This window comes from Caloenas nicobarica, chromosome 25 (assembly GCF_036013445.1).
Source record: "Caloenas nicobarica isolate bCalNic1 chromosome 25, bCalNic1.hap1, whole genome shotgun sequence".
In the NCBI taxonomy this organism is placed as follows: Eukaryota; Metazoa; Chordata; class Aves; order Columbiformes; family Columbidae; genus Caloenas; species Caloenas nicobarica.
In genome coordinates, this window is record NC_088269.1 from 2,080,634 (window position 1) to 2,106,409 (window position 25,776).

Consider the following 25,776-nt stretch of genomic DNA (forward strand, 5'->3'; position numbering starts at 1 on the left):
CAGGTCTCTCCCGTGTTGTTACATTTTCCCATCACACCATAATTGGTTCCATCTTTCTTAGCCCCTTTCAGCAGCATCGGCACCTCCCCGGTGCCAAGTCCCTGCTCCCGGCCGCTCCGTTCATCCAAAGAAAAGCTCTTTGTGTTGCCGAGGGTGACACCTCTGCAGCCGGGGGGCATTTGCTTTGGCAAATCTGACCTTTAAAATTCCTCATAGAGGCGGGGAGGTTTCAAGTCCATTCAAGGCTGCTGTTCCCATCAGGTTTTTCTGTTCCGTTGCCTCCTTTGGGCCTTTCATGCTGGAACAGCTGCCTCTGGGATTGCTTTTTCAGTTTCCTTCCCCTCCTGGTTGCTTTGGTGTGTTGGCTTGTGAAGCTTTTCATGAGGAGCAGAATTTGTCCTGCTTTGATTAAGTAGTTCCAAAGCTGCTAGGCTATTTTATTATTTAAAAGATGGATGATATTACCACATACGTAGTAGTGCAACTGAAGCTTTTCTTTGCCTCTCTCAGCGCGGTAAGTCTTTTATACAGCAGTTATTCCAGAGCCTGCGCTTTTGTGCAGTTTATGGCATGTTTTCTTTGGGTAATAAATAATAACACCAGCTTTGAACTCAAAACATAAAATAGAGGTGTAAAAATTTTGTGAAGGTTTCTAATGTTCGATTATAAATGCAGTTGTTCCAGCAAGCTGAAACGGCCGCATTTGTCCATGTGGAGCAAATTCTATCGGTGCTGTTCTACTGAAATGTTCTTTATCTTCTTGCTCTGTGAAAAAACTCTTGTGAAAGCTAAATAATTAAGGTCATCATTGATAAACCTGATTCATATGATTGTGAAATTGCTCATCCATCAGATTAATAATTGAGATGAACTTTTTGCCCAGGCTATCTAAATTTCTTTGTGTGAGGGATGACGGGAACCACAGGAGTTGTGCTGCTGAGAGTGATGTGTCTGATTTGAAACCTGATAGCTGAAATAATTAATGGGTAACTAGACAGCTGTTTAACCTGAGGGGACATTCTGATGTCTGGCACTGTGTTGTCTCGGTGTTTTCTGGTTTTGCTGAAGCTTTTCAGGGCTGTAAGTATCGCATTCTTGAGCAAATCACTCGTGTTGTACACCTAGCTCTGGCATCTCGGCCTTCTGATCAGCTCTTCTGTTTCTTCTCATTGTACAAAGACCTCCCCAGTGTAGGAAGGTGAGAGGGGAAAAATTGCAAGTTTAATTTTTTAAGTTTTTTTTCTTTTTTTTAAAAAAATGTGATTTTTAAGTGGGTCATGTTAAGCTTTTGTGCTTTAGGTAGGAGTGAACGAATAACGAAGTGCATGCTGGTTTACGGTGGCGTCTTAGGGAGAGCAGCACTTGGTGGGTGAGGATGTTCTCCGATGTCTTAGGTGACCGTGAACAGCTGCCCTCTAATACCTCTAAGAAATAGCGTTATTTGCACACAAAATCATGCAGGTGTTCTGAGGCTGAACTGCGAGCCGCTGAACTGAGCACCTGATTAACGTTGTCTTTTCTTGTATTTTTTGTTTTTGCCTTTTTCTCTGTTGCCTGCCTTCCTCCTTTTCCCGCTTTCCCCAGAAAAACTGATTGAGGGACTCAAATCTCCTGAGACTGCGCTTCTGCTCCCTGATATCCTGCCTCTCGCTGACCCCTTCGGTAGCACGTCAGACGCTGTGAATGGTAAAAGTAAACCCAGAGCCCCTCCTGTCCTCAGTCTTACACGGCATGTCTTGTCCTGCATGAGCCCTGCGTGTTTCCCCTGCGGGTTCTCAGAACAGCTGCTGATGTTGGTAGGAGGTTACAGGTTCCGCTGAGACAGATCTGCCTTTTCCACGCGAGATTAACACCTCAACAGCAAACACTTGGTATTTGCATTCGCTTACTGATTCGGCACAGTTAACACAGCATGGTTGTGCCTGGTGTGTTCTTCTGGTCGTGGTAGAAGAAAGTTAATTGTTGACTGAAGGAGAAGGTGCAAAAAATCCCTCAGTTTCTGCGAAAGGGTTTGTCTGTCCATCCACCTCGGCCTTTGGCCTGGGACATGTGCTGACAATAAACGTGCTCGTCTGCCATGAGCCCAGAGGCAACTGCTCCAGGCAGTATGAAGGTTTCAGAGTGTTGCAGAATCGTATTTTGATCTACTTGCCAAATGTACTAAAAACTAATAATTGCAGGCTGCAGTTTGTTGCCATCAGCTGCTTTTGTGGGTTTGGGTCCCAGCCAAGGTCCCCTGGCAAGTTGGTTATAACCTTGTAGCTTTGAATGGGAAGGTAGGAAATGAGTCACCTTCACAGTCAGACCTTTTCTCCCTTTTGCAATTTTTGGCAGTTGTCTGAATACTCTTATTCTGCAAATCGCAGACACACGTGTTGCTGTGCAAAAATAAAATTCATTAATGTCTCTTACCATTTCTGGTCCTGGCATTTGAGTGAATCCTTGTTCTTTAACTTCTTGGTCGTTACCTTGATGTTGGTCCTTGAGGAAGAGACGCAGACAAGCGTCATACCTGGCTGGTGTGACAGTCACAGGGCTCTCCCGCACCTCTTCATGGTTTCTATAAAAACAACTCTTTCTATCCAGCCTTTGTAAACATTTTTTTATCCACAGAATGGACATCAACATTAGCAATGCTGGTGATTGGTGTTTTCAATAAGATGTTAAGTTCTAAAGCTTTATCACTTCCTGTAGGGTCTGCAGTCTGCACTGGGCACTCAACATGAAAAAAAATCATAGAATCATTTTGGTTGGAACAGACCCTCAAGATCATCAAGTCCAACCATAACCTAACTCTAGCACTGCCCCATGTCCCTGAGAACCCCATCTATACATCTTTTAAATCTCTCCAGGGATGGTGACTTCACCACTGCCCTGGGCAGCTTGTTCCAGTGTTGGCTTTTTACAAGTGTAACTGGGAATAGGCCGAGGGTTCCACAGTAGGAATGTTCGTGGTCTGATACTTGTAATGCGAGGGGACTCCTTACAGGTTGGTGTTTGCCTTTTGCTGGAAAAGGATCTTACAGAAGCTCGTAGTTATTTGCCCAGCCCCAGGCCTGCTGCTTCGCCTCCTGTTATTAGCCTCCCATTCCACTCTCTGGCCCTCTCAATTTGGGCTTGCACAAATAAAAATAAATAAACCCACAGTAAAAACACTGACCTAACAAGCACGAGTGTGTTACTGTGATTAAATTGGCATCGAACTTCAGCCTCTTGTTGCTGACGCGTGTCAAAGGGTCTCTAAAGTATTCAGACAACTGCCGCTTTAGTTCCTACTGCTGCTGTGCCTTGCAAACTAACCTCTGGCTTCTCCTCTGCTCTGCTGTTCTGCACATCTGGAAAGGAAAACCTGACATAGCTGTTGAGAGTCTCATTCCGGGCCTGGAGGCTCCGCTGCCCCAGCGGCTGGTGTCCCAGAGCGAGTCGGTGGCCTCCACCAGGACAGGTTGGTGAGGCGGGGGCTGCGGGGGGGCTGCTGGGGGCTGTGTCCATCCCAAAGCACCGTCCGCTGGAACATCAGCCTCTCTGCGCTCGATGCTTTGCCCGCTGGGCTCGTCTCTGTGCGGGTGCTGTGTGGTTCCTTGAAGATCAGTGTTACTTGTCTCCTTGTGAAGGATGGTACAGTATTCCTTCCACCCACTGGTACAGATCTGTAGGTGCCAGAATGTTGCTCTGATGAAGGGCTTCTGAAATCGAGCAGTCACTGATTTTTGTCTGTTCATTGGGGTGTGATCATAAGCAATTCGTGTCCCTTTTTTACTGTGGAGGCCTTGATCTGGCCACCTTTTTTAGGAGGCTGACTCAACGTCTTTTCAGAGGTCTCGTGTGAAATAACCAGGGCACTTAGTTTTGCCAGAGAGTCCCTGCAACTCTCTTTCTGTCCCCACACTCCCCTTCACTGCCTCTGCTTTAACCTGTCACCTGTGTGGGATTTCGTTGTTGTATCCTCAGCTTTAGAGGCCGGTTGGCCCCAGAGAACGCGTTACACACTGCTAGAGGTGTTGGAAACCCCTCTGCCCACACTGAAATGTTTTCCACCCCAGTAAACGGTAGCTCTTGTGCTGTCTTTGCATCAAAGCTCTGTTTGTACACTAAGCAGACGGGAACAGCGGTGTGAGAACATGAGCTTAACGGTGTTTGTGTCCTGTTTAATGCTGCCTCGCGGCCCTGGATGTTCACCTGGATTCAGACTCGCTCACTGGGGAAGACTCTCTGCTTGACTGTTCTCTGCTTTCTAACCCTGCTGCTGACCTCCTGGATGAGTTTGCTCCTGTAGCTTTTGCAGCTCAACCTCACAAAGGTAAAGTGTCTCTTTGCTCTAATACCCACCCAGTCCTGGGACTCGATCTTCAGCTGTTGTGAAGTAAAGCTGGTACCGGTTTACATGAAGGATGCTCTGACCCGTGTTCTTTGTTTTCCCTCAAGCTGTTGTTTTGTTTTCTTCCCAAGCTGGTGAAACTTGGAATGCACATTAAAGTACTAAGGGAAAAATCTAGATAAAAGTATTCAGCTTGACTATAAAGAGGCTTTTCAAGTCAGGTGGCATCTTCAGTGAAACAGGGATACGGCAGAAGGGATACGGCAGGCTGAAAGTGTCAACCCCTCCTTGGGTTTGTCAGTGGATGCTCTCTGGTTTTGCTTTTTGCACTTGGGATTTAAGACATGCTTTTATGCTGCATTATTAATTCTGGAAGGGAGCCTGATAATCATCAACCCTGGTGTCACAGGTTTCTGAAACAAAAGGCCTCTTTCTTGGTTTGTCGGAGTTCGCGTCCATAGTGTGTGACTGAGCTCTTTGAGATCTGGAGGATGTTTTCCTTTTCAGAGGTTATCAGGGGAGATTCTTGAGTCAAACTGCAGTGTCGCAGGAAATATGAATGAAAGGCTGAGTGCAATATCCAATTGAAAAACGAAGGAGTTTCATAATACCACAAAAACCAGCTGCAGAAGAGAAGTGTGGTCATTCGTAGGAGCTGCAGCTCAGCCCTTGCAGTATCTCAGTGGAATCATGGAAATGTTGTGCAGCGATCAGAGTTCTGTTCTCTTCCCACTAACAAGTAAGAGCAGAGGACCCTGAGAAGCTGGAGCAGCGCGTGTCCCTTGGGGACAACGCCAAATGTTAGTAGATGACTCTTGCAGAAGCCAAGCTTGTTGTGAATCCACATCAGCCGAGTGGGAGGCGAGACCAGGACTCCTGTGCTATTTATTGCCTTGAAAAGAGGCCCAGAGCACCAATGGTCCTGCCGGGTCCCCCTTGCTGATGGGTTTTGCGTAGCTCTTTTGGGAAGTATCCCTATAGCAACGGAAAATGATCTGTCCTTAGAGGAATTGCTGTAAAATCAGTCTGGAATCAATTTTTACACTTGATGGCACTTCAAAATGAGTTTGTGTTTTTCATAGAGATTTTGGGTTTAAACAAGCAGTTGTTCTAATTGCTCATTGCTATAATGCACTTCCGTGCCACTTTATTTTGAGTAAATGGCTTGAAATGTATGTCAAGCAGTTATTACTCCACGTCTGGAACACAGCAAAGCCAAAACATTGCTGGCATGACTGAATGAGAAAATGAATTAACAGAGTCTGCGCTGCTGTTCCCTCTGGAATGAGGAAGGCTCAGGTTTGATGAGGAAAGTGGAGCTTCTGTTAGCAGGAGCACGGGCAGGGGTGCGAAATATTAAAATCTTTCAAAGCTCATTTTTATGGTGTTCAAACCCTGCTTTTACAGCTGTGGGTGCGGTCGTTGACTGCACATCTGTCTCAGTCTTTTGTTTGCTTTGTTTAGCCAGTCCTGGCTTTGGTGATGTAAAGCAGCCATGGGGCAGGTGCTGCTCCGGGGGTAAAATCGGCCCGAGGAACTGCAACGCTGCAGGTTGTCAGTGGGGCCAGGAGGCTTTGAAAACACGGCCGTGGTCTGGGCGTGGGTTAACACTCCGGCCATGGTCTGGTTAGTGCTCCATCCATGGTCTGGTTAGCGCTCTGGCCGTGGTTTGGACGTGGGTTAGCGCTCCATCCATGGTCTGGGTGTGGGTTAGCGCTCCATCCATGGTCTGGTTAGCGCTCCATCCGTGGTCTGGGTGTGGGTTAACACTCCGGCCATGGTCTGGGCCTGGGTTAACACTCCAGCCATGGTCTGGTTAGCGCCCCATCCATGGTCTGGGTGTGGGTTAGTGCTCCGTCCATGGTCTGAGCGTGGGTTAGCGCTCCATCCATGGTCTCTCTAACGCTCTGGCCATGGTCTGGGGGTGGGTTAACGCTCCGGCCACACCACAGCATCCTTTGTGCTTTACCATGCAGTTCTCTGGCCTCTGAATTTTTGCTCAGCCTTCAGGATTCCTTAATTTGCACGTGCTGAGCACAGCACCACGCTGCATGTGAGTGAGACGGGAGGATTTCTCTCCTGATGGTGCTCTGTAGTCACGAAGGCGAGCTCAAACGCTTTTGAAGGAGCTCTGCCCAAACAGGGACAACCAGCAGGTTGAGAAGAGCCACAAATAAATAGCTCCAGAGACAGAGTGGTGACAAGATGAGACTTTCTGTTAAGATGAAGTGTTTCTGGTTTTTGACACTTTACAGGCTGGTCTCCTATAAAATCTGTGGGTTTTTTTCTGGCTCTAATCCTCCAGAGGACAGTGCATTTCCACAAGTGGTTTCTTGCATCGTCTCACCCCAAACCTGTTAGCATATTTGTTGGCTTTAAGTAAAAAGCTTTTATTCTTCATCTGAGTCAAACAGGAATGTTCCTGTTCCTTGGAAACCATTGACTTGTACACATCCTTCCGAAGCTTTCAGAAATACTTCAGGTAGTAACAGAGAACCAGATTTAGGAAGGTATTTTAGGTATCTAAAGTAACAAGTTGTGACCCATAGCAGGAGCGTGAAAGTCCCCAAAGGGCTGTGATTGCCTGATAAGGCCGAGAAATGTCTCATCTGCTGTGCAGATTGTTCAAAGTGCCTCCCAAGTGTTGAACTGCACTTGATGTGACTTGAGAGCAATGGAATGATGGGCCAGAACTGCTCTGGGGCCTTTAGAAAAGTCTCTCTTGGTGGAAAGCTCAGGGGTTTTGTCTCTCATAGATGACTAGAATTTCTTCTTTTTTTTTCTTTTTTTTTTTCTTCCCCCCAGCCCTTTATTTCTCCCTGTGCACGAGAGCTGTTAACTGGAGAGCCAGACTATGCCCTCAAACAGAACTAATATCTGAAAGAATCCCTTCAATAACCCTGGCAGCTTAAGCCCAAGGTTTTTACCACAGCTTTGAACTATGCCAACGGTTAAACCTTCAAATTGGCCACATTTTATTTTGGTTCTCATGACTGGACTTGCTTTTTGTGTTGGTTGGTTGGTTTGTTTTCCCCTCCGCTTCTGTATTTAATCAGCTCTCTTCTTACCTTCTTTACCAAAGACTGACCAACTTAACTTCACCTTTCCAATGAAATTCCTGCTTCTAAACCCTGTCTCTGAAAAAGTAAAGATATTCTAACACTTTTTAGCAATTCTAACCAGCTTTCTCTGCTGTCTTTGCTTCTTTACCTCTGTTTCTCCTTTGTGCTGCAGAAGATACTAACCTGATATCAGGCTTTGATGCTCCTGAGGGCTCTGAAAAAGTGACAGAAGATGAGTTTGACCCAATTCCAGTGTTGATATCCAAAAATTCACAAGGTAAGCCAGGATTTGGGGGCAAAGAAGGGAAGGAAAAAAGGAGGAGTTCTGGGGCAGTGGTGCTGCAGCACATGTGCAATAATTCAAGTCCTAAACTGTCAGATACTGTCGTTGTAGTAGTTAGTGAGCTTAGTCTTACATTGGCCTTGAAATTTCTGTAGCTTCTCTTTGTGGGAATGTCCGAACAGATAAGGGACGTGTCAATGTGTTTAGGTCCCCTGAAGTAGTTTGTACCAGCCTGCCAGGCAGGGCACAAAACCACCTGTGGCTGAAGTGCGATGGAAAACTGTGTTCTCTGCCCTTCTTATTTACTGCTCGAGCCAACGGAAGGAGATCCTGGGACTTTCGAGTGAACCTGGCATGAGCTGCAAGAACGGGAGATGATGATAGTCCTTCGTAACTCTGATACTCCTGCTGCAAGTGAATTTTTTTCCTACTGCTGACCAATGTCTTTTTTGAAGAGCTTTGAGCAGTCAGAGTCCTTAGGACAGAGACTGGAAAGTTTCTCCTTTCAGAGCCTTCCTGGCACCTAGATTAATGGGATCTTTGCAAACAGGTTCAGTCTGTACGGTTGAGTCTAAGCAGCAGCACTGTTTGCTTAAAAGAAAGAACAGTGCTGTGTTTGAGCTCTGCTGGGGACAGCCGTAGGCAGCGTTCTGCCGTCTGCTCCATCAAACACGTCTCTCTGCAGTCAGGCCATTGAAAAGTTCTGATTACAGTTTTTGATCTGCTAGCATAGGTTTAAAAAAACACTCCAATGCTCTCCTTTTTTTTGTTTTGTGGGGTTTTTTTGTTTTGTTTTTAGTTTGGTACAACTTTTTTGACTTCCCAAACTTCCATTTTTGTGTAGGGCAGGAATGTGCTGTCCACCTGCTCTGCACCCAGTGCAGCCTGACGCTCAATAGAAACGGTTCTCAGCTGTTCCAAACTCTGCTCCTGCTGAAAGTCAGAGCAGATTTCTACCCAAGCTGGCCCAGGACAGGCTGCCTTGAATAGAGAGGAGCATCTTTCCCTCGGTATCAAAAGCCGTAGAAAGCCACGTGGTAGCCCGGCTGTCCTTGAAGCAGCTGGCAACTCAGAGATGCTCCTAAACCAGCAACTGGTTTTCAAGGTTTAAAACTTTGAACAGTCCTTTCTATAGGTTGTGTTCTTATAATTGCTTTATAGACTCTTTAGTAAGGACAGAATCTGCAGCCTGGATGTAAACCCTGGGGAGAAGCAGTGGTTTGTAAGTCTTGTTGGCTGCGGTGATGTTTTACCCACGCGAGTCCAGCGAGGCTGGTTTGGGGTGGGCAGCGGGTGGAAGAGCACGCAGGGGGATGTTGTTGCTATCGTGATGCAAGTAACGAGAAGAGCTTGAGCAAATTTTCTGTTTTGCTGTGACTTTTTTTTCTTGCTTGTTTGCTCTTGAACATCTGAAACTGTCGTGTGTGTGTGTCCTGTTCAATACTGAATTCCTATCTCTCACACTTTCAGGTGGGCATTCTAGAAACAACAGTGGAAGCTCTGAGTCCAGTCTTCCCAACATAGCCAGGTCTTTGCTGCTGGTGGATCAGCTCATAGACCTGTAGCAGTGACACAGTAGCAGACGCAGTTTCTGTAACGTACCTAATCCTCCGTTTTCATTTCCAGAAGAGTTACCTTCAGTTGTGGTTCTTTTGGGCTGCTTTTTTTTTTTCCTTCCTTAATTAAAAGCAAATCCAATCTGCCCAGAGGAGGCAATCACCCACCTCTCTCCCCGGCCTCCCCTGCCCTGGGAAAGATCCTGTGTCAGTTCTCCAGGTAGTCCTCTCTAAAGCTGGTAACACCGTTGTGGTTCCTCCTGCACCGTCTTTGCTCGCCCGTGTCAAAAGGCAGCACCGTCCGTAGCCGCCCCGCTGAGCTGTACACGTAGCACCACAGAAAGCCTGACCCTAAATCAATTAGATAATCATAGCTGATGTTTGATCCCTGCCTACAACAGACTCCTTTCTCCTTAGAGTAGCGCGTGAACAACTGTGTTTCAATCTTTGCATTTGTGTTCTTGGGTTTGGTTTCTGTTTCTGTTTTCTGATGGATGGGCAGGAGGGACAGGGGACGTCGGGAGGGATGTCCCTCTCCCGCAGGATCCGGGTTAGGAGAGCTGATGTTTCTAAATTGCCAGGATGTGCTTCAGAGGAGGAGGAAGCAGCGAGTTCCTCTGGAGCAGCCTGGCCTGGTACCTCTGGCCATGCTGCACGTGAAGAGAGTTTTCTGGACTGCCCCCAGCTCATGGTTTAACAATCCTGCTTGTGAATGAACTGTGCTTCCTTGGGCAGGGCAAAAAAGAAAAAGAGAAAAAAAACCAGATATGTTAAAGCTGCAAAAATGACCCTAAGTGAAATATAACAAGGTTTTGAACCAAATACATGTGAGTATGGCTGTGCCTGGCGTTTTGTTCACCTTCTTTGGATGAAAAGGGCATTGTGGCAGCAGCAGATGTATTTTCTGTGACTTCTTACTGTGTTTGAGTGGAAAACAAAAAAGAAAATTCCCCAACCTACTGTAAATTGTGTATGAAACAAATTGTCCTCCGGTTGTTTGTCTATTTTTAATCCTGGTTTTAGTCAAGCAGCTGGTATCTGTTCTGGGTTCCCCATTTTCTCTTGTACCTGCATATAGTGCAAAGCAGTTAAGTATGGAACCGTTTGTTTCAGTAGACAAAGATTCCCGTGGACTTTATTCCACTCCTTGATCTCTGTGGAGCACGCATGCACTTGGTTCAGATGGTTTGAAATAAGTGCTGCTACAACTCGATGGGTTTGACCTTTTCTTTTTCCCTTCACACGCTTAGTTTGTCAACTAGCTGCATCCGCTCAACTTGTTTTCATTGGCTTATGGTCATGGAGTCCGGAGTTTCTATCTTGTGTTTGAAAGCTCTTTCTGAACAGAAGGACTCTTCCTCTCTAGTGGAATAATTACTAGCTTACTGCTGACCTTGTGTATGTGTATGTAGCTGTATTAGTAAAAGTGCAGTTCCCCACGTGTGAAAGTTTGGACGACTGAACTGTGTATGTATCGACCTCTCTCTAAGAAGGAAAGAAATCCAAGTTGGTGACTTCTCCTTCCCAGTCTCTCTGCTATTCCCTCACCCCAACACTTAGTTTAACAAATTCTGTAAATAGAACTACCATGGATTGTGTCTGCTCTCCATTACTCTTCTTTTAAAACCTACACTTAATAATAAAAGTATTGCTTAAGTGTGTTGTATCATTACATGTGTATACTGCACTTTCCAAGAGAAGCTTTACATGAGAACTATGGAAATGACCTTAGTAAAATTGTGGATAGAACTTTATTATTTTTTTGTTTTATATTCCTAAAGCACAGGCAAGCTGGACTGGAAAACATGAAGACGCTATAGATAGAAAGTTATTGTATAGTCAGATACTGAGATTATATGAAAAGATATGGATTTTAAAAAGTAACCATCTACTGTATATTAGAAACAAAGATTTCTGTGAATTAAAGTACTTTTAAAGAATGTTTAAGATTTTAAATCTGATGGCGCTTGTTCAAGGGTTCTGGAAAAAATTATAAATGCACTGGGTTGTTAATAATGCTATTAAATAAGCAGATGTGAATGTTTATTTTATTGCTTTTTCAAGTAGCTATTCTTGAATCTGGGTGGGAAATACAAAACAATGGAGGTAGAGGTGTCTATCATCTAGACCTCCTTCATCGGAAAAGACTTGCCACTTATTTGCAGAATGAATGGAAAACGCGAGAGAGGTGAAACGAGCGGATATTTGGGATTAACGTTGAGCTCTCCAAAAAATGTGACTGTCGTACAGGCGTTAGGTTGGTGTCGGTCGCCGCACAAAAGCCGAGGAGTTTGTGTGAAAGCTGCTGCTGTGAAGGGACAGACTGAACTCGGATCCAGTGTCTGCTTGGGAGTGTTTGGCACGGGGAGGGTGATGCTCTGGCTGGAGCCTTGTCTGGAGCCGTGGGAGATGTTTCTGCCCCCTTTTAAGGTTCGTAGGGTCAGGTGTTGTTAAGAGAACACAAACCTGAATCCCAGCAGAGCGTTTTATTCCGTCGGGGTGGTGGAGGAGCCTCCCTACCCCGCCGGCCTGGGCTTCTCATGTTCTTGGTGAATCCCCTGACGGGATCCTACAAACACAGCCCCGTACACGCAGCAATGTCCTTTCAAGTCAAGGTTGTGGTTTGGCTGCAAGAATAAACTCTGGTTTTGGGGGGGTGAGATGTTCAAAGGAACAGTTGGAACTTAGATGTTGGTTCTTGCTCTGAGGGGGTTTGGGTTTTCATCTGCCTTGGCCTTTGGAAATCGCCAATTCACTAGAATAGCGTAAGTGTCACACCCGCGATTCAGCGATCAGCAACTTTGTGTTGTTTCTGACAATATCCACTGTGTTGGCAGTGTCTGTCCCGAAACCAGAAGGTGCTGCAGCTTTCGGGGTTCTGGCTGCGTGGGTCTTTGTGGGGTTTCTGTGGGATGGAAAAGGCCGAGAGATGGGAGAACGTGCTGCTGGCTCTGGGAGCTCCTGCATCCTCCAGCAGCCCCTTTGCCGCAAGCAGGTGACAGCTTGAGGGAACCTCTGCGCAGAGCGAAATTATTGTTAGACGGAGCTTCCTGTAAAAGAGTGATGATGGTGTTCGTCAGCTGAAACATCACAGGGTATTGCCTCCTGTGACTTTCCAAAACCACTTCATTTAAAAAAAAAAAAAAAGTTATTACAATGAAATTTCAAATGCAATTCAAAGAGTTCAGCAAGTTTTGGGGCATCCCAACAAACACAAAACGTGGCGCATGTTGGGCCTCTGGCTCCAGCAAACATCATCAGGCCCGCAGCGTGTGCGTGTCAGCCCGGAGCAGGTTCTGCTTGGGTTGGCCGGTGCGTTTTCTAGCTCAAGAGCTAGAAATCAGTCAGGAATCAGTCGGGATTGGGGAGAAGCTGATGTGGATGTGGGGGAGATGTGAGTGTCCCCTGGGGGGAGCTTGATGAACGAGGCTTTTGGTTCAGACCAAGTCCGGTCCCATCTGTACTGGGCTGCGCATCAAAACTGCATCACTCCAGCAGTGAACGTAGGCTTGGGGGGGGAAAAAAAAAAAGGGTTTTTTTGTATTTATTTTTTGTTCCTGTGTAGTGTATTTGGGTAGCTGAGAGCAGCTGTGCAGACTCCGCACGTCCCTGTCGCGGTTCCTCGGCAGGACACTTGTGCTCCTGCCCTCCGCAGCGGGAGTTTAACCCCTGGAAAGCACCAAAATGTTCTTTCTCAGACGGTCAGACTGCATCTTAAAACTGGCAGCACGTGGAGCAGTTGGCTTGTGCGCAGGGCACACGAAGGGAAACCGAAACGCCGCTGTTGGTCTCCAGTTGGTCAGTCTTGTTCGCGAACTGCTGGAACGCGGCGTGTGGGGTGAGCGCGTTTAACACCCGCCCTGTCTCACTTTGCACACGGCAAATAGCTGCACGAGTGTGCCAAAACTAGAATGCTGAGTTCCTTCTGCACCCCAAGAACCCCGGCTCTGCTCCCAGATCTGCCCCATGCAGTGACTTTGGGCAGAAACGCTTCGTTGCGCTCTGCGGGTGGCTGTGACACGGTGCTGGTGACGCTGACCTTTGGGTTCTGCTTTGGTACCTCCCTGGAAACACTGTCGGGGTCGTTCTGTGGTGGTGTGCAATGATCCTGCTTCGAGGAATCAGAATACAAGGAAAAACTCCCCTGTTTCAAGAACAAAGCCATGAGGAGTCTTTTGACCCTTTTTAAGTGCCAAACTAATAATCTTGCCTACTACTAATGGTGCTGCTTTTTAGCCACCTGTTACCATGTGTCGAGACCTTGCTGGCTTTGGCTTGATGCAATTGGGAATTATTGGGTGGAAGAGCAGCTTTGTGCTCTGGGAATGAGCATTTTTAGGCTCCGGGGATGAGCAGCTTTTATCTCCAGGGATGCCTCTGTCTCCCCTTTCTCATTTTGAGCTCTGCTCCCGACAGGAGATCGTCGTCTCGGTGACCGCTCTGCCTCCCCGCAGCCCCTCTGATAGAGGAAAGCTTTTATAGTTTTCCTGTCAGCTATTTCAGTATTTTGCCACTTCAGTGCCTCGTTTTCCTACAAGGATGGGGGAACTCCATGCGTCAGTGCTTTAACTCTGGTGTAAATGGTATTTTGTCCAGGTTGCTGTCTGGATACACGCAGGCTGTGTTCCTGGGGTCCCAGGCGATAAGTGGTTTTGTTACCGAGGCTCTCCCGGCAGAGAGGGAGCCTGAGTATAATTAGGAATTGTTTCTTTAGTATGTATGACTGACCCTGGAATTAAAAATACACCAATGTTGTACAGGGGTAGAGAGAAACCTTACCTCTAAACTCCAGCTTCTGCAAAGATTTTATGCTGTAAGGCTTAAGCTGTCAGGAGTGTGCTGGTGTTAAACCCCGAGCAGTAACGGAAAGCGTAAGGGATGCTCTGCCGTGAAGGAACACGCAGATTTGCGGAGTCCGGAGGGGACAGAAGAGGCAGCTGCTGGTGACCGTGTCCATCTTGGCAGGGGCAGATGTTGGAAATGCTGCCTCTGCAAAAGGGGCATCTCTTTTTGCACGGGAGGCTGTGGGTGCTGTGGGTGTTTACTCAAGCAAACGGCCTGGATCTTTTCAGGCTTCTTGCGCAGGGGGCCCTTGGTGTGACTGGGAGCCAGGTCAGCACAGCAGGGACAGGGCTTCAAACAAACAGGCACCGGCATAGTTTCGTGAGGCTTTTAGAATCTAGAACCCCAAGGAACGGCAGGAAGATGTGCCAGGGAGGGTCAGTTGGACATGAGGAAAAGGTTCTTCACCCAGAGGGTGCTGGACACTGGAACAGGCTCCCCAGTGGGGTGTCACGGCTCCAAGAAGAGACTGGACAACTGGACAACGTCCTCAGACACACGGTGTGAACCATGGGGTTGTCCTGTGCAGGGAAACGAGTTGGACTTGATGAGCCTTGTGGGTCCCTTCCGACTCAGGACATTCTATGATTTGTCCTTTACCCTCATGCTGTTACCAGCCTGTGGGGTCACCCTTTCTCTCCTTTACTGCAGCACAGAACTGCCGTGCCTTGAAACGGCTTCATTTGGGCTGGTCCCTGCTCTCAGACTGGCCCCAGCGCCGACCAACTTCAATTCTCTGTCCCCCCAAAGCTTCTGCGGCGTTCGTCTGCAAAGCCTGGAGCTGTGGCTGCTTTTGGGAACCCACCAACCTTGTCTCATCAGCTCTAACCTGACCTTTACACAAAGAGGGTTGGGGTTTTTTTGGTTTGATTGCACGTTGCAGTGTCCAAGTGTAGCTCAGACCTTGTTTAATATAAAAGATTAACAACTGTTGAGGGGTGTCTAAGCCACTGTCTAGTTAGACATGCACCCAGATGTTAGCCAAAAATGCTGGCGTGATGGTGTCTTCCTTGTAGTGATGCTGCCGGAGCTCCTTTGGGACTGGCTCCGATTTCTGCCAAAAGAAACAAACTGAGGGAGGGAACCTGAGAACATGGGAAAGAAAAGGTGCCTGAGGTCAAGTACTGGGATGGTCTCTGGAAGCCGGGGCTTCCTCCAGCATCAGAAACACACGACATGGGAGCGTAGGTAGTGCTCTTGGCAGTAAATCCCTGATTTCTCAGGTAACCCACTGCATTTTAATATCTCTGTGCCCAGTTTTGTTGTTCTCAAATTGCCAGGGCTGTGTTGTTTGGCAGCTTTGAGTGAAACCAGCTCAAGACTAAAGGCCAGAAGGAGCTCCTGCCCACGCATCGCTTCACTTTTCCCTCCCAGAGTAATTCACACCTCCTGTACTCGCCTTAGCAAGGGAGAAGGCTGCTTCCCAGCATTTGGGAAGCATCTCACTTGCAAAGAGAGCAGGAAAGTGTTGGAAAAAGTAATTTTTCCGAAAACAGAGCGTCTGCCTATCGCATGGTGTCTCCAAGTTCAGAGACACGTGCTGCTCCCGTCCTAAGCAAACGGGTTTAGGTCCCGTCAGCCCGTCTCTCACTCTGTCCTAAATGTCATCGCTTACCTTACGCAGACGCCTGCTAACGCAAGTCACGCCGTACAAAGGAAATTCTGATCAAATGACTTGTTTGTGCTGTTCTCGTGAAGAGCGGGGCCGTTGGGTGGCTTTGGTGTATTGTTCACCGTGATAAATGCCTTTTTCCTCTCTGTGTTTTCCTGCGCGCTGTATTTCAATGAGGACTGGGTAATTCCGGGGCATTTGTGTGATTTGGGAACCGGTCTTGCTCTGCTTCAGCCTGTATTCTCAAAAACCTCACAATAATACGTGGTAAATATATAACCAGCCTCCTGGAAGAAAACAGCACCGCAGACGTACCGTTCAGATTAGCATCTAAGGTTGGACCATTGCTGACGGCACAGGCTTCAGGAAAGCTAGATATTATTTTTGTAGAGTAACTTATAAAATGTTCACATATCTACACTGTCTTTATTTAGCAGTGTAATGTATCTAAGTGAATAGTTTCCCAATAAATACCGATTTTGATGCCTAACGAGCGACTGCTGTGTCTTTAATTGTGAGAAGCGACTGAGCACATGGGTTAAGCACATCCGTGTCCGGAGTTGATGGGGAAATGGTCCGGTGAGTGCGCAGACGTGGCCGATGAGCCCGGGCAGGATTTGGAGGCGCTGACGCTGTTTTGACAGCAGGTTGTTGGTCAGGGCCTCCTCGTCCATCGCTCAGCGGGTACCAAACTCCCTCCTCCTTCCTCCTGCAATTCACACTGCTTAGTTTTCACCTGCCTTTTTCCTGTCCTCTTGCTAACATGAGTCCAATGACATTCTCCTAACCTGCCAGTAGCTCTCAGAAGGTAAGAAATCTTCTGTTCTGTCTGTGTGACTTGTAAGGCAAACCCAACCCAGCCTGGGCTCTTGTCACTGGAGAGGAGCAAACCAGCAAGGCTCTCCCCGCACTGTCTTGTTGCATTAACCCTGATCGTTAGAACTCTGTTAGATACTTGATTTGAAGTCCTGGGATGGATCATTTAAAATAATTTGTCTTGCAGTCGTTTAAAATAATGCTGCCATATTCACCGGGATTCATTAAAAGCTATAGGCTGACCTTCATTCCTTAAAATGTGGATATTACTGTAGCACATCATAGGGCATCCCTGGGTATTTTACGTGCTCGAGTGTAATTCCACGTACCTGTGGGATGGCTCACAGAAACAGAGGCTACGACCAGCTTATACCTGCTTGCAGGGCAGTCAATAAGCAACAGTGCAGAATGAAATGATAAAAATTGTCTGTTTGCTGGAGCTTCACTCCAGGCAGCAGCGTTAGGGAGTGGAAACCTCTCTGAGGGTGCTCGTCATGGTGGGGGGCAGAGAAAACCTCGTGGAATGGTGCCGAGAGAGCGCTGGCTGTGCCCATCCCTGTGCCAAACACCTTCCATCTCTTTCTGAAAACTGGTACTCGTGGTGTCCCCAAGCTGTGAGGCCGTGTCGAGTCATGTGTCACTTTGTGTGCCGTAAATACCTTCCCTGGCATTGTTATTTTCTTTCATTCGCCCTCCCTCTCCTTTCCGTTTTCCATGCGTGGTGGTTTAAATCTGACATGACATTTTTTTATGTAATAAATGTCTTTCATTCTTATTTATGACTACGGAGATGGAGCTTGTTGAGTAACGCTCTTCTCTTGCACTTGCAGGTCTGCAGAGGGATCCGGCCCTGTTCCCGGTTGTAGCTCTTGAACTCTGCAAAGGACCTTCTGGCGGCGACGGACTCGCTTTGTACAAGGGCCAGTCTGAGGTACCGGACGTGAAAACACAGCACAACTCAGAGCCCGACTACTTGGTGAAAGATGGTCCTTCGAGCAACAGCTCCTTCTACAGCAGCGAAGGCGAGGGGACAGACCATGAGGGAGATATTCTGGGCTGCAGCGGGTCCAGGCCTTTACTGATGGACTCAGAAGAAGACGACGAAACCTGCAAGTTGTGCCCAGGGTTCCTCGAGTCCGCGCCCAGGGAGCGACACGAGGCCTCCAGAGAAGATCCCCGCTCGCAGGCCAGAGCAGGGGCGACGCTGTTCCCCGCCTTCCAGTCGCACACCGGGGAGGTTTTTAATGAACCAGATGTTTTTGCCACGGCTCCTTTCCGAAGCTCGAGAAAAGTGCCTGATGAGGTGGATGTCTTTACCAAAGCTCCTTTTATCTCCAAGGGCAACGTGGCTCTTAGACATCCAGAAGAAGCAGATGTATTTCTGAGAGCCCCTTTCACTAAAAAGAAAAGCACGGAAGAGTTGACTTCCCACAGTCTGCCGAAGGAGACGTTCACACCACCCATTTTCCTAAGTCAAGGAGCTGATGTCCAACACCGAGCTAACCTGACGTTCCCAAGCCTGGACTCAGCAACGCGCGGCTCCTCGGCCTCGGCGAGATCTCCGTACCCCTCTGCCGGGTTTCCTCAGCCAGGCAATCTTCATCCCTCTTCCGTAAGGGCCGTGGAGCCCCTGGAGAACATCCCTCCCAAGGCCGTGCAGCCGGAGCCGGCTGGCGTGTCCGCCGAGCGGAGCCACGGGCAGGCGCTGCCCCAGGAGGCCGCGCTGGGCCCCGCGGTGAACAAGCCTTTCCGTCCACAATCCTTGTCAAAATATTCCCGTCACTACGGTCCAGAAGATGGGCAGGGTCTCGAAGTGAAGCCCATAGCTGCTTACAAAGTGGTTTCTCAGACCAACAGGCAGGTGATAGCAGGATCTGTCTCTGTTGCCCCTCTGTCTTCCAGGACTACGGAGCTGCCCGGTGCGGATCCCTTTGCGTCCGCGCCCTTTCCTTCCAAAGCGGGAAAGCAAAAGCCTTAATCTGCTGTGAGCTGGGAGGTGTGACCACCTCTCACAGGACCTTGAACCTCTTAGTTGAAATGGATGATATAGCAATATATAAATATATAAAATAATTATTATTTTTTGGTCAGAACTCTATTTGCAGTGATATATAGTTGAACCATTTTAAGTTATGTTAGTTAGTCTGAACGTCTGGCTCTCAGGACCTTCATATCCTTTTCAGTTGCTTCTTCTTCCTCTCACTGTCTTTATTTTTTAGATGCTTTTCCAAACCAGTAATGTTCCGTACCTTCTGGTCCTGGCTGGGGAAATGCATTATAAGATGAATTAAAAGGTTTATTAATTACAGAGCAAGTCAAGCGGGACTTGCTAGTGCTCTGGAAAGGAAGCGATTTCACAGGTTAAAGGGTTATTGTGACTTCTTTCCTATCAGTGGGGACTAGTGGAGGAGCAAGGTTGGACGTTGCTGCTGCTCGGATGCTGCCGCGTGTGTGGGTTCTGCACACGCCTGGAGCCGAGCGGGCGATGGCCGTGCCGGGTCTGTGCCGCGCTGGGCCGAGTGGAGCCGCGTGCGGTGTCACCGTGTGCGGTGTCACCGTGGCTGTGACACCGGGAGGTGCTGCTGCCCGGGTGCCGGAGCCCCGAGGGGTTGGTGAAAGGACTCCTGGTGCCTTCGGTTGCTTGTCTTGCAAACTCTGGGGTGCATGAACTCGAGCACAGCATCTGTCCGGCTGTTGCTGGTGTTGAGAAAATCGAATGATCAGGCAACGCTTTCGGTTTTACATGCGTGTTCCCTTTCTGGTTTATGCCAAAGTGTAGGACCCAGAAATTTGCTGACGGTGTTGTGAAGGAGAGAGCCGTGCATTTTTACAGTATTAAAGATATGCCTTATAGAAAAAGTTATTATGCAAACAACTCGATAGATGTCCTGACCTACATACCTCATTTGGTGTAATTCAGCGTTGGCTGCGATCTGGTTAGACTGATTTATATGAGCAGAAAACTTGACTCTATATTTGTAAATTCTGCCTTTTGTTTTCCTGTTGATTAAGGATGAGCCTAAACAAAATCCATTCACACTCCTTTGGTAACGTTTGTTCTACTTCCAAAATACCGTGCTTTCTACCGTATTCCCAAAGGGAAAGACAACTTCTTATGTTTTGTTCAGTTATTGACAAAGTGAATCCCAAAACAGTGTTTGGAGGAACAATCCCCTGGGAGGTCAGGGCTGGCCGCTGAGCAGAAATAAAGCAGATGTTGCTCCCTTCGCTTTTCAGTGAGGTAAGACAGAGAGAAGAGTGAAACCTCCCATCTTTATCTTACAAACTGCCTGCTTGCATAAGTTGTCTTGGATCTGCAATTTTTGGCCCACAAAGGCTACTTGTAAGTGTGGATTTGCTTTCAAAATCCCCAGTTATAGAGAATCTTTGGGCTCCCAGTCGCTGGTGAGTCTTTGCTGTGCAGTAACCCTTCCTCCTGACACGTGTCGGTGCTGCAGAATGTCTCCCAAGAAAAATTAGTGGTGGTTTTCTTTTCGACGACTTGACATCTATGGAAAAAAGTCCCCATTGACTCCAATAGCATCCAGCCAAGTCTCTTAAAAGCCTCGTGATGACCATTTCCCAAGAGAGTTTGTTCATTATCACGTGAGCTGGAGCCTTGCGCTGCGGGTAGAGGACACATTTTGCCTTTGGGGTCTCCCACCGGTGGCTTTGAGTTGTTTGGGTGTTTGCAGGGAGCTGTTGAGTGGGTCAGGAGCAGCCGCAGCCTCTTTGTGCCGTGTTTGCGCTCGCAGAGAAAGCCCTGTGAGCATCGGCACTGCAAGAGAGGGGAGGATCGGCCGTGGCTCCTCCGAACCCGCTGGAGTCACAGCTCGAAGAGCTGCAGCCGAAAACAGGGGAAAAAACCTGACACCGCCTCCAGTACATAGCTCTGTCCGGTGTCCAAATAATAAGCATTAAAGGAATGCAACAAGGTTATTAAAGGTGCACATGAAGGCTGCTGAAACAAAGCAGCGCACTGCACGGTCGGGGGCTGAGGCGCTTCTGGCTTCGAAGTGCAGCAGCGTGAGGGAAGACGGATGGAAAAACCCCGACAGCAAGAGCTGCCCAGCGAAGCGTCTATGTTACCGATTGCTCCGTGTTTCCTTTCCCGTCCCCAGATTCACTTCTCCTCCAGCGTATCTCCAGTTACAGGAGACGATCCAAGCGTTCTGCTGGCCATGAGGGTCGCTGGAAGGGCGAGGGAGAAGCTCGGGCTGAAGCCTTAGAGCCCTGGGCTGGGGAGGGCGAGTACGTGGCAGCAAAGCGGCCGCGTTGGTTTGCACAGCCGGCCCAGGTCAGGTCGTGTGTGTGGAGCCTGGAACCCTCTGCCCGGCTCTGCTGCGCTCCCAGTTGAGTCGTCTTGGTGCAGACCGGTGGTTCAGGGGTTTTTCTGTCCTCCATCAGCACCTCTTGAAAACAGAAGTGTCGTAAAGAGATTTCTGGCTTTCCCTTGAGATGTTTCTTCAACAAAGCTGAGGCCGTTGTTCATTGTGTTTTGTTGTCATTGGGTTTTCTGTTTAAATATATACCCAAAAGGCGGTGGTCGGTTTTGTTTTAAATATATAACCCCCCACGTCATTTGTGGCTGGATTGGGTCAGTGAGAGATGCCGAGAATGGCTGTGATAGCAAACTGTGAACTCAAGGGGTACCAAGGAGACCAAGTGTGAGGGCCCAGACTTGTTTGAGCACGAGACCCGTGTCCCCGCCAGGGGGCTGATTCGGCCTCGAGCTGTTAAATTCACTCAGGAAGCTGCTGGGAGGGAGGTCAGGCCTTGCCTGAGTCTGTGGGGCAGGGAAGATGCTTCACCGGAGCGAGCAGATACTGCGGTTAAAAAGGATGGAGGTTCAAGGTATTGCCTTTGCTAACTGGATTCAGGTTCTCCTTCCTTCTCTTAATTTTTACTTGAAAAATGGCTTTTGGATAATTCTGTGAAACTTCTTTCAGCGCTATGTCCATGTCTCACGTCGCTGATGCTGGAGAAGTATCAGCCCATTCCCCCTCGCACCCGGACCGGCTCCTGTCGCCCGTGTCCGTCCTGGCAGAGTGGAGCTGTGGGCTCCAGCCCTCGCTGTTGGGGGCTCCACCCCTCACTTTCTGGGGCTCCAGCTCTCGCTGTTGGGGGGTTCCGGCCCTCGCTGTTGCGGGCTCCAGCCCTCGCTGTCTGAGGGTCCAGCCCTCGCTGTTGGGGGCTCCAGCCCTCGCTGTCTGGGGGCTCCAGCCCTCGCTGTCTGGGGGTCCAGCCCTTGCTGTCCCAGGGGGTCCAGCCCTTGCTGTCCAGGGTTTCAGCCTTCACTGTCCCGGGGGGGTTCAGCCCTCACTGTCAGGGGCTCCAGCCCTTGCTGTCCTGGGTAGTTCCAGCCCTCGCTGTCCCAGGGGTTCCAGCCCTCGCTGTACCGGGGTTCCAGCCCTCACTCTACCGGGGTTCCAGCCCTCACTCTACCGGGGTTCCAGCCCTCTCTGTACCGGGGTTCCAGCCCTCACTCTACTGGGGTTCCAGCCCTCACTCTACCGGGGTTCCAGCCCTCTCTGTACCGGGGTTCCAGCCCTCACTCTACCGGGGTTCCAGCCCTCGCTGTACCGGGGTTCCAGCCCTCACTCTACTGGGGTTCCAGCCCTCACTCTACCGGGGTTCCAGCCCTCTCTGTACCGGGGTTCCAGCCCTCGTTGTCCGGCACGTTCAGCCCTCGCAGTCCCGTCCCGCTGGCTGAGGGAGGGAGGGAAGCCGCGCCGGGCACAGCGAGGTGTGCGGGCTGGTTTGCAGCCCTGATTCAGGTCAGATCAGGCTGAATTTCCAGCTGGTATTTTGGCAGCTTTTATTTTCTTCAAGCACTTTACACACAGAGCAAGCTAACCATGCCCCAGAAGCTAATGATCCTGCCAGCCAACATCCAGTGCTTAAATGGTTTTAAATCTCTTTTTGGGGGTGGAGGCAGCTTGTTTGTATCTTCTTCATGTGACCTATGAATTAATGGGACTTGTGGTTATGGACAGAAAATGGAATTTCAATGCCAGTTAGTCCGATCTCCTCCTCATTTCCAGCCCGCATTCCTCCTAATCCTGCACTGCCAGTACTGCAGCTTCAGCGCGATGAATTTTAAGTGGAAATGGCATTTCCATAGTCTCTGAAGCTTATGTTTTTAGTGAATGTGGAAGAATCATGCTAATTGTTTTCTTTGCCACGCAACCGGTTATCGCAATGAAATAAGACCGGTATGGCCTCAATGCAACCTTTCAAAGTTGGTTTTCTGAAGAGAACCACTGGTTTCATCTTTTTCTCAAGCTGTAGTAAATTCTGTAACCTGCCCTCGGTCCTCGTGCCCCACCAGAGGGTTTTCGCTGCAGTCCTGCGACAATCTTACATTCGTGCTGGGAAAGGGACTGGTTCCTCCCCATTGCCAGCTTCAGCTTGAATGCACTTAAGTCTCTTCCAAGTGATCGGTCAGGGTTTCCGCACACAGAAATAAAAGCGGTCGGCTTGGCTCTCTGTGCCTCGCTGCCGTGACGTTTGTCCAGCGCACGGAACGGGACCGGCCGCCGCGGTGGAACCGGCGCTTTCCGCCTGCTGCAGGATTGCTGAGACCTTCCCCGCGTCTGTTCTCCCTCCCACCAGCTCGGCGCTGGTCCTGCCGTGTGGAGTTCGCAGTCTGGGGCTGGTCCTGCCGTGTGGAGTTCACAGCCGGGGTCTCGAAGGCAGCGCACACTCAATCTGTACCGCACGCTGTGCACGGAGCACGTAGGTGATAGTGAGCTCGTAACAAACCCACGTGAGCAATCATGGCACACAGCACCTGGAGCGTGTCTTCAGGGGCGCTTAAGCAAGACTGAGCAAGATCTGCGTAATTGCTGAACTCTTAATCACTCCAAAGTGGTAATCGGTTACTTTAACTCAGCTTCCACCAAAGACTCTTGTGTTGGGGAGTTGAATTTTTGTGGTGTTTGGGTTTTTTTTGTTTGTTTCCTCATGGTGTTAAATCAAGGCCTTTCAGTGCACCGAAAGACTCCAAAGCATTTTTACAGTAATATCTTGATAGTGAAATCTTGTTCCGGTTCTGAAACACATTCCTGAAACCTGATCAGCTGTGTTGGTGTTTCTAAAAATAAGCCACAGCCTGTCGTTTCCATTGTAGGTAGGGTGAATACTGTCACACGCACCTAGAAATACTCCCCTGTGAAGTTAGACGGATGATGCTGGATCCCCTGTTCCTGATCCCCACAAAGGGAGCAGCAGTTGCTGGTGGGGTGAGGAGGGCAGGGGCTTGCTCGGGGCGCTGGCGCGGGATGCAGCTGGCGCGGGATGCAGCTGATGCGACATGCAGCTGGTGTGAGATGCAGCTGATGCGGGATGCAGCTGATGCGGGATGCAGTGGTTGAGCATCGCTTCACGGCGAGTCTGGCAGAGAATGAAACTCCCTGATTCCTGCGCAGGGTGGGCGGCTGGAGCTGGAGCATCCGTGGTCTCCGTGAACTGTGGCAATCTGCGACGTGTGTCCCAAGAGCAGCGTTTCATTTGCACCGCACTGTTACTAAGGTGATCCGTAGCGGTGTTGGAAGTACCTCTGACTTGCAGATTTGATTGGAGTCAATATTGCACTCCGGCTGTGATCATCTGTGTTGCTGGTAATCATTATGAAGAAAAGTTCAAGTTGTAAACTTATGTACATTTTATTAAAACTGTATCTGATTACAATACGTTGTCTCTGCTGTGCATTCCTTCTCCCCTCCCCATGCAAAATATTTTTGCTGGATACAAAGATTCTGGGTTTTAATGAGTTCTCCCTGCCGAGATACTGAACTCGGTCTGTCCCTACTGTTTTATCTGGCAGTCGTATTTTTGTATTATGGCTTTAAGCAGAGGCTTTGAGCAGTGGATATTCCAATTTACCGGGGAGAAACCTTCGTGTCAGAGCTGCCGCAGAGCGGGAGCGCAGAACAAACCAAAGAGGATCCGCCGTACGAGAGCGAACGGTCCGTGACCACCCACTGCAGACCCCTGCCCAGCTGTGCCCAGCTGTGTCCAGCTGTGGGGAGCACGGGGTGTCCAGGAATAGGTTTTGGCAGAGCCCAGGGAAAACGTGCTCTCTGTGAGCGCCAAGGTACAGCGGACGCGGCCAGGAATGACTGAAATGAAGGGCTGAAAGTCTGCTTGAAGAGCTTTGTTGGATTTTTAGGTCGTATTAGTTAATCGTAAGAGAAAAAGCAGCCATGATCAGCCTAATGTAAGTGATTTTCTGGTCCAAAATCAGCAGGGCTATGACCAGGCTGAGGGAGGAAGAGGCAGCCACAGCACAGACACAAACTGGAGCCTTTGCACAAGCTGCAATTTCATCTTGCTGAAATGGCAAATGTGTCTCCTCCCTCCCCAGGGAGACTCTTCCTCCTCTTGTTCCTTGTGCAACAGCCCTGCCGTCTGAAAAAAAAAAAAGTTTCCACCTCAAATCCATTGTGATTAAAACCCATTACCTCCAACTTATTCTACAGCCCACGTCGATGGAAGGTTACTCGGGAATGGGCTAAATTTGCCATTTCTCGATGGCTTGTGAGACCTGGGGGTGGGGAGGTGAAGGTTTTTTTGTGTTTTAGTGGGCCCTGTGGTGAAACCCGCCGTTTCTATGTGGTAACGCCCGCGGTTCTTACAGCGGGCGGGGAAGCGACGCCGGCGGCCGGGACAGGGACGCCGGGATGTGCTGCGATGGCCTCAAGAAAGGACCCGCTTTTAAAGAAAAAGTGTTACGTTTGGGGGTGGTGCTTTGGTTTTGGGGGAGAGGTAAAGTGTTTCTGGAGAGAGGTGAAGTATTTCTGGATTTATATGTTCAGCGAACACACTGGCTGGAGGAAAGGCTGAGGAGCTGGGGCTCTTGAGCTGGAGGAGGCTGAGGGGCGACTTATAATGGGGATCAATACGGAAGAAGATTGGGGAGGGGGATTTCATGGCTCTGGTGGGTACAGGAGGCTGACGGTGCCTGAGTCTGGAAAAGCCCTTTGGTGTTTGGGATCCGTAACTCAGACCTCCCGAATGCTGCCTGCTGGTGGAAATCTCCTCAGTTCAAGTCCCCTCAGTTCCAGCAGGACAGGGAACTGCCGCAGAGAGTCCAGCGCAGCCACGAAGATGCTGCAGGGAGTGGAGCATCTCCCGTGTGAGGAAAGGCTGAGGAGCTGGGGCTCTGAGCTGGAGAAGAGGAGACTGAGGGGTGACTCATTCATGGGGATCAATATGGAAAGGGGGAGTGTCAGGAGGATGGAGCCAGGCTCTTCTGGGTGACAACCAGTGACAAGACAAGGGGC

At 49.1% G+C, this 25,776-nt stretch overlaps 1 protein-coding gene across 8 annotated transcripts in view; it reads left to right on the forward strand.

The window, feature by feature from the left end:
• Nucleotides 1-24,131, forward strand: part of AAK1 (AP2 associated kinase 1) — an 86,456-nt gene extending 62,325 nt beyond the window's left edge. For 2 of the 8 annotated variants that reach the window (XM_065651852.1, XM_065651854.1), the window contains one exon: nucleotides 17,320-24,131. In XM_065651852.1, coding sequence (XP_065507924.1) covers nucleotides 17,320-18,467 — 1,148 coding nt within the window. In that variant the 3' untranslated portion in view covers nucleotides 18,468-24,131. The other 6 variants (XM_065651862.1, XM_065651855.1, XM_065651859.1 and 3 more) reach the window with 6 other exon arrangements.
• Nucleotides 24,132-25,776: the final 1,645 nt, after the last annotated feature.